Here is a 15,480-nt window from a genome sequence, read left to right as displayed (position 1 = left end):
GCCCAACCCCCACACCATCCCCCTGTCAACTTGACAGGCGCATGACAGATTTCCAGTGGTCGCGGCTTAGATGCCATGTTTTCAGGGTCACTGAGTCTGTGCTGGGATACACGGCCACGCCCCTCTCCCCTATCATCAGTACAGCTGAAGCCCGGTGCTGTTCACCCATCCCCTCTTGTCTTCTCTCCCCCACCCCACTGGATTTTTTTGCCTTCTGCTCCCTAAACACAGGGGTCAAGGGTAATCTAGGCCTTCCCCTTTTCCTACAACACATTTCCTCTCCCTATGCCACAGAGAAGTGAGATCACCCTGTGTTTGCCTCTCTTCCGGCTTACTTCACTGGAAATTACCTTCCAGCACTAACCAGGCTGCAGCAAACCGAGATTCCATCAGTCCTTGCAGTTGCATTCAAACGCACATATACATAGTGCATCTTCAGGATCACGAATCGTTAGCGCGGGGGTGAGAAGCTCTTTTCTGCCACAGAATATTTGAAACATCTGCAGGCTATCCCGTACGAGGGAGAAGCCCAGGGCTCACTGGTCTGTCGAGGCCTGCAATCATCGGCTTAACACGGAACTAGATTTCTTCCATTTCATCCTCATAACAAAAGAATAAAGGGAAATCCTAAGTAAGTCCTGGCTTTCTGGAGCAATGTTGCTCAACCACTGAAATTAGCAGTAGGGATCCTTGTTTTTCTGTACTCGGTAAAAGGATTCTGTTACATCATTAATGGCCAGGGGGAAAAGAATTCGACTCGACACCGGGAAACCAAGGAAGAGAAACACAAATGATCGATCTGAGCCCCTAGATCGCGTGCGTGCCCCGTGATGGTGTTTCAAACGCTTCAGAAAATCAAATCAGATGCTTCCTCCGAAGCCCAACACTGAACGCTGATCTTCTATAGCCACAGTCGCCACTAAAACACAGATGACTCCCCAGGCCCTGGGGCTCTGGCTCCCAAGACGCAAGTATCCCCGCAGCTGCACCCGATAGTCAACATGAGTCAACAGCCCTCTGACCCTGCTACACCCAGGCTGCTGCCCTGCCTGTGTATCAGGGTCCGAAAAAGAAGACACAACCTAAGACAGTTCACGGTGACTACGGGTGGAACGCTTGCAAGTTCTTGAGCCAGCCCGTATTCCCCGAGCGACTTCCAAGCCTTTCATCCAGTCCTCCACGTGTGCCCGTGCACACCTTCCCTCCTGGCTGAGCTGTCACCTTCTCCCAGAACTCCTGCCCCTTTCCCCGGTCTAGTCCTGTCTGATTCACTTCCCTGGCACAGTCCGAGGGATCTTCCTGGACTCTAAAGCCCGTCTTATCAATCCCTGCCTAAATCCACCAGGATAAAGTCCAACTGCTCCAAACCGGCGTTGCTCTCTCCTTCTTCCAGTGCCCTGGGTAGCGAGCTTGCTCTCCACGCCCTCTGTAGCGAGCTGCACCCCTGCTCCCCACTCTCTCCTGCACCACGGTGTCTGCTCTGTGGACAAAACGTCCACTGTCCCGACTGCCCACACATCCGCTCACAGGCTAACCTGCCCATTCCCGACGGACGCTCCCTCACCCCCTGCGCTGGGTTTCCATGTCACTGCCCATGGAAACGTCTACCCTGAACCCAGACCTCCCACCCCCACCACCCCCACCCCCCCTTAGCTGCTCTTCAAATGTGCGTCCACAAGTCTGCAGATACTGAAAACCATTCGCTTGTCTGTGCTTCCGGGAGCCCGTACGCTCTGGGAAGAGAGGAAACGCCATGTGTTGGTCTATTCTTAAATCCCCCTACGTCAGCAGGGGGTCGGACACAGGGAGTGCCTGGCATTTATTGGGCACTACGTAAAAATGTGCCGAATGAGTGTGAAGACTCATGCTGACACTGAAGACGAAACTGGGAAGTGCTCATGTGTTCCTGCCAGCTGAGCTCTTCCGTCGGAAGGCAGGGAGTGTATCCCGCCACCAGATGCCATCAAACCCTGACCGGGATCAAACCCTGCTCAGTGGCAAGTGAAACCAGTGCCCCCTGTACCCTCTTTCCAGCTGACACCTCGGCAGTCTTGGGGCCTGTGCTGCACGCATGTAGAATGAGGACTCCTGCCAACAAAACAGTAGTCGTAGGACCAGTCTTTTCCAAATGCAAAATTATAATGAAAAGATATAGGGCAAATGAGGTTCAAAGAAGATAGAATCATTTCTCTAGTACCCGTAAGCCTATATCCAAGAGGGAAAGTGCACCCAAAAATTATTTGATTTTTTCAGTTGTTTGTTTGGGGGCCACACCCAGTGGTGCTCAGGGCTTTCTCTGGGTTCTGACCTCAAGAATTACTCCCGGTGGGCTGGAGCAATAGCGCAGCAGGTAGGGCATTTGCCTTGCACGCAGCCCACCCGGGTTCGATCCCCAGCATCACATATGGTCCCCTGAGCACCGCCAGGAGTAACTCCTGAGTGCAAAGCCAGGAGTAACCCCTGTGCATCGCCGGGTGAGACCCAAAAAGCAAAAAAAAAAAAAAAAAAAAAAACCCAAGAATTACTCCCGGTGGTGCTCTGGGGACCCTACGGGATGCCACAGATCCAACTCAGGTCACCTGCACGAAGGCAAGTGCCCTGCACACCGCAGTCTGGTCCTGGCCCAGAAACTGAAAGCAAAAAAGCACATTGCAGATGCAATTAATTTTATCCTCCCCTTACAATAAAGATAAGAAAATAACCTTCATTCGTAGGTTTAAAAAAAAAAAACAAACGTAGGCTCAGCAAGAATCGGTGTCCACTCATAGGCAACTCCAAGCGATGAAGCTGGGATCTGAACCGTGCCGGCGGGAGACTGAGCCACAGTCCCGCCCTCAGCGAGACGGACCAACGCCCGGCCCAGAAACATGGCGCAGGCTTTTTCTCCGTTGCTCGAGATACAGCGGGTGACTATCATTTCTATGAAACTCCAGGCGAGAATTCAGTTTGTGCAACCTGTTTGTGCCGGACTCGGCGGGACCCACACCTGGTTTCCCGTTGCCCGGTCGCGCAGCCCTCCTTCGAGCCTGGCCAGGCCTCACGCCTCAGCCTCTCCTCTCTCACCCCTACAGCCCACAGGGGGTCTGCCCCGCCCGCCACGCCATTCTCCACATCTTCCCTTGTGTGCACGTGTGCCGGGATGAAACGCAGGCGCTGCCAGCCTCACCAACCCTACGAGGCCACCCACGGTAATAAAACCCTCTCTGGGCACGGCTTACTCGGAGCCTACCGCAAGGCTTCCCGAAGAGTCGGGCTCGTTCTCTCTCATCTTTCCCCTTCTGTGTTGCACACCAAAACCATACAGAGCGGGGGCTGGAGCAATAGCACAGCGGGTAGGGAGTTTGCCTTGCACGCGGCCGACCCGGGTTCGATTCCCAGCATCACATATGGTCCCCTGAGCACCGCCAGGAGTAATTCCTGAGTGCAGAGCCAGGAGTAACCCCTGTGCATCGCCGGGTGTGACCCAAAAAGAAAAAAAAAATTCACATCTCAAGATAGACAAGAATATATCATGTTAAAATTAAGAGAGAGGGACCGGAGTGATAGCACAGCGGGAAGGGCGTCTGCCTTGCACTCGGTCAACCCAGGTTCAATCCATGGTATCCCATATGGTCCCCTGAGCACTGCCAGGGGTGATTCCTGAGTGCAGAGCCAGGAGTAACCCCTGTGCATTGCCAGGTGTGACCCAAAAAGCAAAAACAAAAAAAACAAAAAAAACCCATAAAGTGCCTGAGAGTTTCACGAATGCAATTTCTGAATTCAAAATTGGAAATAAGAACTCTAAGACCAAAAATTCCATGGAATCATTAAAAAAAAAACCTTAGAAAAGGAAACTTTATTCAAATTTGAAACAACACTATGATCACACATTAACATTTCACACGAGGTCGTATTAACACTGGGCTTGCCAAAGAGATCTCACTTTTTCACAGGCTAAAAGAAAATACATTCAGTTTTTGCTCCCCCTCGCAGATAAAAATCAAATCGATAGCCTGTAGGTGATCCTGGGAGGGGAGGTGTTCCCGGCGCGCCTTCCGCCCAGAGATGAACCAAGAGCCGCGGCACGAGAAGCAGAGCCTCCCGCCTACTGACTGTGATCCTGAGGTCTCCTAACCCATTTTGGCACCAGAGCAGATTCTTGCAGCCATGCATTTTGACTGCGAACTGAACTACAACCTCGTGCAGCCCGGGGAGGGATTTTTTTCCTCTCCACCCCATTTTTCTGAGCGAAAATGGCGGCAGCGGCAGCAGCCACGCGGTGAGAGCCACCCTCTAAGACCCCTCCACCAGGAGGTAGGACTTTCTTTAGTGACGTAGCCTGTAGGTGATCCTGGGAGGGGAGGTGTTCCCGGCGCGCCTTCCGCCCAGAGATGAACCAAGAGCCGCGGCACGAGAAGCAGAGCCTCCCGCCTACTGACTGTGATCCTGAGGTCTCCTAACCCATTTTGGCACCAGAGCAGATTCTTGCAGCCATCCATTTTGACTGTGAACTGAGCTAAAGTATTAGAAACCCAAAACCGCGCGGCCGCTATCGCGGCCGCGCGGGCTCAAAGTCTTCACTTTTACCAAGGAAGAGAAATTATTAGATGATGCTTATTCAGCAGGCCTGATTGTTGGGGAAAATTTCCAATCAACAATAGTGAGTTCTGTATGGAAATATGAAATGTACTCAATATATAGAGAGAATAATGGGAATATCATCAACTACTTAGATGGGGGTGGGGTGGGAGGGGGGTGTATTGGGGTTCTTGGTGGTGGAACGGGTGCACTGGTGAAGGGATGGTGGTTTAATCAGTATTTGACTGTGACTTAAACCTGAAAGCTTTGTATTTTTTTTGTTTTCACGGTGGTTCAATAAAATATTTCTTTAAAAAAAAAAAAAAAAAAAAATCAAATCGACAAACTAAGAATGACGTTAAGCCCGTCTCCTGGATACGGTCTACACTGGGTGGATCTGGTTTGGATTCCCATCTGGGAAGCCGGGAACGAAGAGAGCGATCTCGAATAAGCACTGCAGGGATAAAGATCGGCACATTTCGTGCATGAATTATTTGCAGATAAGGAAATCACTGCCGGGGCAGGGGGAGGCAGCTCAAAGGGCAGGGGCCACGGGCTTTATAGGCGGGATTCAACCCCCAGCCCGCCTGCACCCCACGCCCCAGCGCTGAGCACTGCCGGGGCAGAGCCCAAAACAGGAAAGGAAATTAGCATTAATTTTCAAGACATGACAAACGGGCAGCCTGAGCAATAACTCCACCAGCTGTAGCATATTCAGTGCATGCAGGCCAGCCACGTTCACGGGGCTCCCCAGCACCCCCAGGAGTGACGCCCCCCAGCTCCCAGCTGCAAACAGTTTCTGGGCACCCCTGGGTGCAGCCACCACACACACACACACCAGCTCCCAACACCCATTCCAGAGCCGTGACCAGGACACTGTGATTCCACAGGAGAACGTGTTTATGAGATAACTCAGTGGGCCAACGGAGCGGGGGTGGGGGGGCAGATATTAATACTCTGCACTGCAAAGCTCGAAGAACAATGCCAGGAGTGAGCCCGAAGGAGAGAGCCCGCAGCAACGCAGGGGTAATACCAGCTGCAGTCCCCAAAACCAATAAGACTGAGGAAGTGAAAATGGATCAGGAGAGTTGCAATTTGTTTGTTTGTTTTTCCTTTTTTGGTGACACCCAGTGATCAGGGGTTACTCCTGGCTTTGCACTCAGGAATCACTCCTGGCGGTGCTCGGGGGACCATATGGGATGCTGGGAATCAAACCTAGGTCCCGAGCCTGCAAGGCAAACACTCTACCCGCTGTGCTATGGCCCCAGTTGCAACTTGTTTTCTAGTGGTTTACCTACAAAGTATCTTCATAAACCTAAGTGGTAGGAAAAAGCAAATTCAGCAGGATTTCGGTTGTTTAACTGCTGGATGCTAATCACTGCACAAGCCTTTTAACGTTCTATATTACTCAACAGTTCTCCAGTGAAGGGCTAGGGGAAATCAAAGCTAATCAAAATACAGCTGGGCGTGCAAACATGTAATGCTATATCAAAAGAAGAAGAGTGCTGAATAGGAAGCTCAAGTTGATGTTCCTTCCGAGAGCTGGAGGTCTCCGTGTTCCTTGCAGCGTGATCCTTCTGTATAGATTTCACATCCATTAAGAGGAGTACAAATGCCTGCCACCCACTTGCAGAGCGATCGATGCTGACCTCGGCATCAATGGTGTCCCATGAGCACTCGAAACCTCAAACCAACAGCACTATACGTATATACCACAGCATATGGGCGGAAAGAAAACGAAAACAAAAACCCTAAAAGAGTCATGCGCAACGGTGTTCTCTAGAGCTGGCGACGTTTGCAGTGTCGAGCTGGGGACTGACTGAATAGCTGCACTCCACAGCGGGACAAACTGTTTTCGGGTAACCTGCCCGGCACAGGCTGGTGGCACAGAGCCCCCATCTCCACGCCATCGGCCAGCTCTGCTCCCTCAGCCTTACGCAAAGCCCTTCTCCCGCCGGCCAACTGTCCTGACAAACACGGGCCCCGCGAGCACAGTGGGGTGAGGAAAAGCAAGAGCACTTGCTAGTGACCACACGCCCAGCCTTGACTCCGCACTCAACGCAGCCGACCGGGGCCCGGCGCCTTCCAGCACATTCCAGTTTCGTATTTTGAAAGCTTCCGCGCTGGATAGCTCCCATGATGTCCTAAGCAAACAAACACTCGGTGACTCGATATGAACAATAACTTCGACCTCTCCTGGTAGAGGAGGAAGTAGGTAAACAGTCAGGAGATAAGGTGGCGCGAGCTTGGGAGGGGGCTCCAAGCCCTCGGTCGCTGGAGAGATGAGTCTGCTCCCCCCTCCTGGCCTCGCTCCAGACGTGACGGCATTGGCACTTAGAGGGTCCTGAAACACCTCCCCAAGGAAGGCAGGAAAGAGTAAACAGCCACAAAATAAAAACGGCTCACTTCTTTTTCTCAGCGATCACGAGTGAAAGTACTTTTGCTGGGCTTAAATCTGAGTACCTAGCATCTAGGATCTAGGCACCTGTAAGTGCCTCAGCTTACAGGTCTTGAGTCAAAAGTTTCCACCGGCCAGGGGCCAGGGAGACAGCGCGAAGCACGGGGCACACACTTCGTATGTGGGCATCTCAGGTGTGATCCCCAGCACCACACGGTCCCACAAGCACCACCAGGAGCACTGTACTGGGAGAAGCCACCACCAGTGGGGAAACAAAGTCAGCAAGGGTGGTGGGACTGGGGTTGGAATAGCGAATGGAACAAATCATCATGAACAACTTTTTTTTTTTTTTTGGCTTTTTTTGGGTCACACCCGGCAATGCACAGGGGTTGCTCCTGGCTCTACACTCAGGAATTACCCCTGGCGGTGCTCAGAGGACCATATGGGATGCTGGGAATCGAACCCGGGTCGGCCGCGTGCAAGGCAAACGCCCTAACCGCTGTGCTATTGCTCCAGCCCCATCATAAACAACTTTATATAGTAATTTTTTTTAAGGGCTCTAGCCAGATTCGGGAAGACCAAGTTACTTCAAAAATCACACACATCAGTAACAGAGTAAAATATTTTGTATAAATATTTTAACTTTAGAATGATCCAGAGTCACACACGAATTTCTCCTTTACAATGTCTTCTAGTGGAAGACTTAGGAGAAACCCCCCCCTGAAGACTATGTGACCAGGGGAAAGGCTTTTCTCCAGGGTGGGGACGATGGCTATTTCCCTTACTAGGTGATTGTTAAGAAACTCTCACACTAAGTCGAGTGTATTTTGTAAACTATTTGCAGAAAAAAATAAATAAGTTATTTTACAGTGAACACAATCTCTTCATTCCTGTAGGTACACTCCTTAATCCAAGATATTAGCATATTCCACAATTAGCTGTGGAGCAAAAAGCCCTGCGCCCTGCCAGGAGTGAGCCCTGAGCAGAGTCCAGTCATCACTGGGTGTGGCACCCAAACAAAACAAAACAGAAAGAATGTATGCAAATTGGTTTTTTTCTTTTTGAGTCACAGCAGGCAGTGCTCAGGGGTTACTCCTGGGTCTGTACTCGAGAATCACTCCTGGAGGGTGCTGGGGGGTCTGGGGTGTTGGGGATCGAACCCAGTCGGCTGTGTGCAAGGCAAACACCCTACCTGCTGTACTATCGCTCCAGCCTCCATGTATGTAAATTCTTAAATAATAATTTTTTTTTCTTTTTGGGTCACACCCGGCGAAGCACAGGTTACTCCTGGCTCTGCACTCAGGAATTACCCCCTGGCGGTGCTCAAGGGACCATATGGGATGCTGGGAATAGAACCTGGGTCGGCAGCATGCAAGGCAAACACCCTACCCCCTGTGCTATTTCTCCAGCCCCTCATGATCATTTTTTTAAAAACTGAATTGAGACCTGAATTTTAGGAGACCAAATACAGAATAGTTCAAGGAACACAAAACACACAAAAATGTCAATTTATATTTAGCTGTGCCATCCCTGGAGAAGTATGTGAAAACACCTGTATGAAGAATAATCAGGGGACCCGATAGTGGGCAGGAGCTCGCCTTGTACGTGACCAACCCAGGTTTGAGTCCGGACCCCACATATGTTCACCAAAGCCCCACAAGCAGCAAGCCCTGAGCACCACTGGGTGTAGCCAAATAAATACTCAGTGGCCAGAGAGTTCAGTGGGTAAGGCCAGACCTGGGGTCAACCTGGGTTTCATCTCTGCCACCACATACGGTCTCGAGAGCACCGTCAGGAGTGACCCCTGAGTTCGGGGCCAGGGTGAGCCCTGCATACCACGGGGTGTGGCCCAAAACACTAAAACCAAAAAGAATAGTCATACAATGTATGTATATGCCACAATTTTTCTTTGCAAGATAACTTGCTAGAAAGTTACTTTAAGTTGTCCCACTTTTCTCCACTACATAGGTGACACAATTCTGTCTGCATTTAAAAAAAAAAAAAAGTCTACTGCATACACGCATTCAAAGCTTGATAGAGTTGGTAACAATCTATGATAAAACTTCCCAAAACATAAAAAAAAAAAAGTTTAGGGGGTTGGAGCAATAGCAAAGCGGGTAGAGCGTTTGCCTTGCATGCGGCCGACCCGGGTTTGATTCCCAGCATCCCATATGGTCCCCTGAGCACCGCCAGGAGTAATTCCTGAGTGCAGAGCCAGGAGTAACCCCTGTGCACTGCCAGGTGTGACCCCCCAAAAAAAAGCAAAAAAAAAATAGTTTAATGTCAAGCTTATTAGTCACATGTCCAACTTTAGAAATTTCAGAATACTTGGGAATTTCAGAATGCCTGCAGTGCTGGGGCTAGCCTGGCTCTGTGCTCGGGGGTCTCTGCTTTGCCAAGGTGGGCTGCACGCAAGGCCGGTGCTCCACCCCTTGCCATTTCTCCAGCTCAGTCCTTTTCTCTTCTTCATGGGGCCTCCCAAGCAATGCTCAAAAGGACCCTGGGGCCAGTTCAACGCAAAAGGCCAAAGCTGCAGTGCTGGGGGGGGGGGGCAGGAAGGAGGGGCAGGTGGGAGAGGAGGGAGGGGAAAAGGGGAGGTTGAATGTACTCAGGTCCTCGAGCCAAACATGTGGCCTCGGCCACTGATAATTTCCCCATCCTCTGCACATTCTAAAGACCTGGAGAACTGGGCTGGAGCGATAGCTGATAGCACAGCGGGTAGGGTGTTTGCCTTGCACATGGCCAACTCGGGTTCGATTCCCAGCATCCCATATGGTTCCCTGAGCACTGCCAAGAGTGACTCCTGAATGCAGAGCCAGTAGTAACTCTGGAGCATCGCCAGGTGTGACCCAAAAGGCTTAAAAAACAAAACAAAACAAAACAAATAAAGATCTGGAAAACTGCTGCTCTCGTTCCTACACAGCCTGGGACCCTCACGGAAATGACACCATCCATAATCCAACTGTCTGCTTTAGCATAACTTCACGTTTTTCTCCCAAATTCCTGAAAGATACATCAACTCCTCATTTCCTATGAACTTGCCCCAGAAACCTGTCCTAGGGCCGGCAACTGCCCCCAAACTGCTCCTCGATCCTGCTCGGGCGGGGCACTGCCCTTCATACCCGTGTGTCATACCCCATGACACCCATCTAACCCTGCTGCTCCGAGGCTCTGCCCCGTCCCTCGAGGCTTCCACTTCCCGCAATCCAACCCTTTCCGGGCTCTCTCCCCTCAATTCCATCTTTGTTCTAAATGTGAGCATCTCCCAAAGCTCCGTGCTGCGTTACCGCCCCTTTCAGGCCAGCCAAAGACACCTCCGAGGCCGAAGGGAAAAGGGAGTGAGGCCTGGTGCTAAGCCAATCCCGGGGTGTTCATCCTTGGCACGCCCCTGTCCTCCCCCCCTCCCCCCAGTGGCCAGAGGTCAGTCCTGAGCGCTCCCGAGCAGGGTAGGGCCCAAATCCCCAACCTGAGCCACCCCAAATCGAACCTTCTATAAATAACAAACGTTTTGTCTGGAGAGAGAACAGAGGGTCAGGGCACTGGCTTGGCGTGCGACCAACCCCACCTGACCCCGGCACAGCGGCCCCCTGAGCACGCCTGGGCGACGCCTGAGCTCAGAGCCGCGAGCAGCCTTGGGCCACCACTAGGGTCAAGCGCCCCCTCTGCTCCTTGCCAATGAACGCGCCCAGCCTTGACCTGCCCAGCACCCCTAGGTCCACTCACCCCTCTCCTGCGGAGACTAAGGCATCCGGCTCCCCCAGCGTCTGGCGATTTCTGCTTTCCCCTTTCGCCAAAGCTGGGTTGAAATGTGCCTCCCCGCGCCCCTCTTCGCTCTTGCTCCGATTCCTCCAGCTCGGTCCCGCCCGCGTCTTCTGAGCGACCTGCCCGCTGCTCCCACCCCCCCTAGCCTGGACTGGACCCCTCGTCCCCTGCAGCGGAGGCGGTGAGCCTCGCTCTGGTTTCTTCGTGGCGCCTCTGTTCCTCCCGGACGCCTTCCCCGACTGCTGCGAGGGTCTCTGCAGAACCGCGCCTGCGGCTTCCCTGCCAGCCCTGTCCCCAAACTCACAGGCTCCCAACCCCAGCCACCCAGGGGCACTGCTGAGGGTCCTGCTCTGGTCTGGGCCCACACCAGGCAGTGCTCGGGCCTTACTCCTGTCTCCGCACTCAAGGGTCACTCCTAGCTAGGCTCAGGGGACCACGTGCAGTGCCAGAGACGGAGCCCGGCGGGCCGTATGCCAGGCTTACCCGTCGTACTATGTGGCACGATGCTCAGGGGCCTGGACTCTCCAGCCAGTCTCAATTCCCAGGGCCTAGAACACAGCCTCAAGAGAGTCCCACAAGCCCGATGTTTACCAATGTCCTTCCCCAACACCTGTCCCCCTGCTAAGTCCTCCTAGTAGAGCACTTTTAACTCACAGTATAAATCTTTAGGTCCCAAACAAGGAGAATGCCACGTTAACAACAGCACTGTAAAAAAGAACTACACAATGGCCCGGCAGTGTACCATAATGGCAGAATATAATACACTCCCTCCGTGTCTCACATTAATTCCCCCAAAGGTTTGTCTTTATGCAACTTGAGCAGAAAAAAAAAAAAAAGCACTGAAAGAACTTAAATGGACCAAATACTAAGCAGTCTCCGGCGTCCAAACTGGTTTTAAAATAGCCCCTGACCTGGAAATACAGGTACATTCACATACACAGTCTGATAAGGACACGCAGAGGGTAGCCCTCAACATCTCACAAGGTCTGTAAGATCTCTAAGAGGCAGAGCAATATTTTGCACAGTTTGAAAGACCTCACCCTTCTCTAGAAATGCTAACAGAACACTTCACCTGTCACAAGGCTTCCTCTCAGAAAACAAAACACAGCTAGGTAGGTGTGTATTCGTGACAAACAATGGCACAGTGTTAATAAACAATCAGTGAGGTGACCCAGTCTCGAGAGCAAGTCAAATCAAACCACAGGCAGTACTTTGCATTTCAAACATACTCAGATATTCAGAAACTAAATTCATTCAAAAGTTGGGTTATACATGGCTTCCTGAACATATTTTCTCTTATTAAAAGCTTGTTGGCGTCTTCGAGTTGAGGAAGTCAACTTGGAGACATTATTTCCTTAATTCCAAACCATACCACTGCAAAAACAAAACAAATCCCAACCTAATTAATTCTATTTTCGGTCTAGTTTCCAAGGCAGTTTTTATGACTATTCTCAGCCCACTGTTTCTAGCTGTGTCTTCAGAACCTAGAAACTGTTATACTTTATGTACTTCCTGACACATATGTTTTATCACAGACCCTGCTCTGTCCCACCTACTAATCATGTTCCTCATCAGCCTCCCCAGATATTTCATTCTATTGCTTCTAAAGTTTTAGAGCAAATCAGTTAAAATGATCATCTCCTGGGCTAGAGAGATAATACAGCAGACAGGGCACTTGCTGGCATGCAGCCGACCCAGGTTCAAGCCCCAGGATACCCCCAAGCCTGCCAGGTGTGACCCCCCCAAAACCAGTAACAATAATAAAAGGTTGTGGCATAATATTCTGTGCTATTTGTTTAAACCAGTGAAACCAGTGCCTCATAACCGATTAAATCAAGTCCATTCACATCCAGTTTCAGGCGGAACCCTCTGTGAATCAAAAGTGTCAGGCAGACTCCACGACCCAAAGAAAGGGAATCAGGAAACAGGTTCTAGTTCCAAAGGCCTCTGACTTGACCTTGGGCAATAATCCACGACAGTTCCTCATGCAAACTGTGATTATCAGCAGAAAGAAAAGGAAGAAAGAAAGAGAGAGAAAGAAAGAAGGAAAGAAAGAAAGAAAGAGAGAAAGAAAGAAAGAAAGAAAGAAAGAAAGAAAGAAAGAAAGAAAGAAAGAAAGAAAGAAAGAAAGAAAGAAAGAGAGAAAGAAGGAAAGAGAGAGAGAAAGAGATAGAGAAGAAACCACCAAACCAAAACTTCCAGAAATAACCTAAGCGCCTCAATCATCTACAATAAACTTTTATAAACCTGGGCTGTAAAACAATCTCATCTCTGACCTAATACCTTCAACTGTCCAGTCCTAAAGGTTAGCAACTGCGAGTTGGTTGTTTGGGTTTGGGGTAAATTTTTTTTCCCCCTTCAATTTTTCTATTTCCATCACTGCTCCCACCAAAAGCACGAACTCAGATCTAAGCAGAGCGGTGGGGCTGCATCCACTTTCCTCTTGTTCAACATAAGAGATGGGAATAACAATAACAATAATAATAATAATAATAATAATAATAATAATAATAATAATAGTAATAAGCTCTCCGGAGATGACGACGTGCCGCCGTCGAGCCCCAGCACTGCAAGTGTGCGCGGCGGGCACGCAGAGGGCTCCGGCGCGTCACGTGGAGGGCAGCCTCGGACCTGCACCATCCCCACGCCGGCCGGCCGGGGCCGCGCTGGGGCCGGAGCCCGGGGCCGGGATCGGTGACGGGGCGGGCGCGGGGGCCCGTCTTAAGTTCGGGCCCGCGCTAAGTTGCCGGCTGCGTGGGGCGGGCCGCGGGGCGCGGAGCCGGCTGCGGCCGCGGGAGACGCGGGCGCGACGGGGCCGGGTCCCGGGTGGCGGCCGGGCGCGGGCGGGACCCCCCCACCGCCCCCCGCTTACTTTGTCGCTGGTGCTCTCGGTTTCGTGGTCGCCGCCCGCCGCCTCGCCCTCGCGGGGCGGAGCGGGGGGTCCCCCGGGCCCGGGGCAGCCTCCGCGGTGCCTCAGCTCCAGCATGTCCCGCTTCCGCGCGGACCGCCCCCCCCCCCCAAAAAAAAAAGCCGAGCTGCGCGCGGGGTCCCGGCGCCCCGCCGGCCGCGCACTCGCCGTCGGGCACCGGCGCCGCCCGCCGGGTCACCCCCAAAACGGCATCAACGAGCGGGCGCTCGAGGCCGCCTGCAGCGCGCCGGGAGCCGGGCGGGCGCGGCGGGGCGGAGGGGGCGCGAGCCGCCCGTTGCCAGGTGCGCGGCTCCACGCACAGGCCCAGGTAGGAGGCGGCGCGAGTGGTGGGGGCGCAGCGCGGGGCGCCCCTCCGCCCCTCCGCCCCGCGGCCCCGCCTCCCGAGTCGCCGGGTCGCCGCCCCGCCCCGCCCGCCGCACACCGCGCCCGGTCACGCGCCGCAGGCCCCGCCCCCCCACGCCCCCGCCACGCCCCCACCCGGCCCCTCGCGCTGCGCCACAGGGCTTCGACCCCGCCCTCGCCCCGCCTCCGCCACGCCCCTCGCGCTGCACCGTGGACCCAGAGCCCCGCCCTCGCCACGCCCCTAAACACGCCCCTCGCGCTGCACTGCGGCTCCCACGGCCCCTCCCCGTGGCGTCACAGACCCGGCCCGCCCCGCAGGCGCGCGCACACGCAGACTTACACACACATGCATGCATATACACACGCGCGCGCACACACACACATACACACACGCGCGCGCACTCACACAAACGCACAAACACACACACGCGCGCGCGCATACACAGACAGACACACACACACGCACACGCACACACAGCCGGAGCCGCCCTTTCCCCGGCCCGGCGCCGCGGCTGGACGCTCCAGGGCGCGTGGGAGACTCCGCGGCGTCCCGCGGCAGAAACTTGTCGGGCAGGAAGGACTCGTTGTGCACTTGGCGGCGTTCGAAGCCCCTGTCACGGCCCGGAACGCAGGGCGGGCGGCTGGTCGCGCGGGCCAGCGCCGTGCCCAGCCCCGGTGCCCTGCCCAGGGTGTCCAGCCCCGCTGCCCAGCCCCGGTGCCCCGCGAGGAGCCCGGCCAGGCGTGCGTCGCGCCGGGTCTGCACCGCGCCGGGCTGCAGCGCCGTCCGCACGCAGCGGGAAGGGCCCGGGAGCTGCAGGCTCCCGTGTAATTCCCACTCCAAATCCTGTTAGGAGAAGGCGCTTAGGTTTGTTGACGCGTGTCCACCACCTGGCCTTGACGAGCTAACAAAGACACTGGGGGCGGGGACTGAGAGGACGCAGCCGGGAAGACGGGACGAAGGTCCCAAGGTCACGGCCTACACCTCCCGCGGTCCGCGAGTGCTGCCGCAGAGCCACGGAAAGCAGCAGGTGCCAAGGAGGAGGCGCTGCGGGGCAGAGCGGCAGAGCTGGCTCCTTTCAGGAGACACTTCTCTGAAGCTACGAAAGCTATTTGGGTCACCGCCACATTCTCAAAGTAGAGGGAAAAAGCAGTCAGTATCTTAGGGGGGTGAGTAAGAAAAAAAAAATCTATGCAAGGAGGCAAGACGGGGTGATTGCTTCCGTGTGCCGAGAGTGGGGGACTCGCTTGACCAGTTCTGCGTTTCCTTGGAGGACCCGAATGGAAACTGCCTGGTCGTCAAGGGCGGAGGGTTGAAAAGGCTCCTGAAGGCAGCGTTGGATCTGGATCCCTCGCCCGAATGCAGACACGACCATAGGCATGCGTGCACCACTGCGCCGTTCTGACCTCGCGAGCATGAGTGCATTGCAGTCTCCCAGGCCCCCCCACCCCCACCTAACTGTGCTGCCTTCCATCACCAAGAGTAGCCCTCCTC

General features: G+C 53.7%; 1 protein-coding gene across 1 annotated transcript in view; it reads right to left on the bottom strand.

Annotated features, from left to right (window-relative positions):
- The window catches only part of CDS1 (CDP-diacylglycerol synthase 1), a 73,697-nt gene extending 59,637 nt beyond the window's left edge, over positions 1-14,060 (bottom strand). Inside the window, exon 1 of the mRNA XM_055139229.1 lies at positions 13,590-14,060. Coding sequence (XP_054995204.1) covers positions 13,590-13,703 — 114 coding nt within the window. The 5' untranslated portion in view covers positions 13,704-14,060. The remainder of the gene's footprint in view (positions 1-13,589) is intronic.
- Between the last annotated feature and the right edge of the window lie 1,420 nt (positions 14,061-15,480).

This window comes from Sorex araneus, chromosome 5, assembly GCF_027595985.1.
Source record: "Sorex araneus isolate mSorAra2 chromosome 5, mSorAra2.pri, whole genome shotgun sequence".
Classification (NCBI taxonomy): domain Eukaryota; kingdom Metazoa; phylum Chordata; class Mammalia; order Eulipotyphla; family Soricidae; genus Sorex; species Sorex araneus.
Note: the sequence above shows the minus strand (reverse complement) of the source record. Positions and strands in the feature narration are given on the sequence as shown.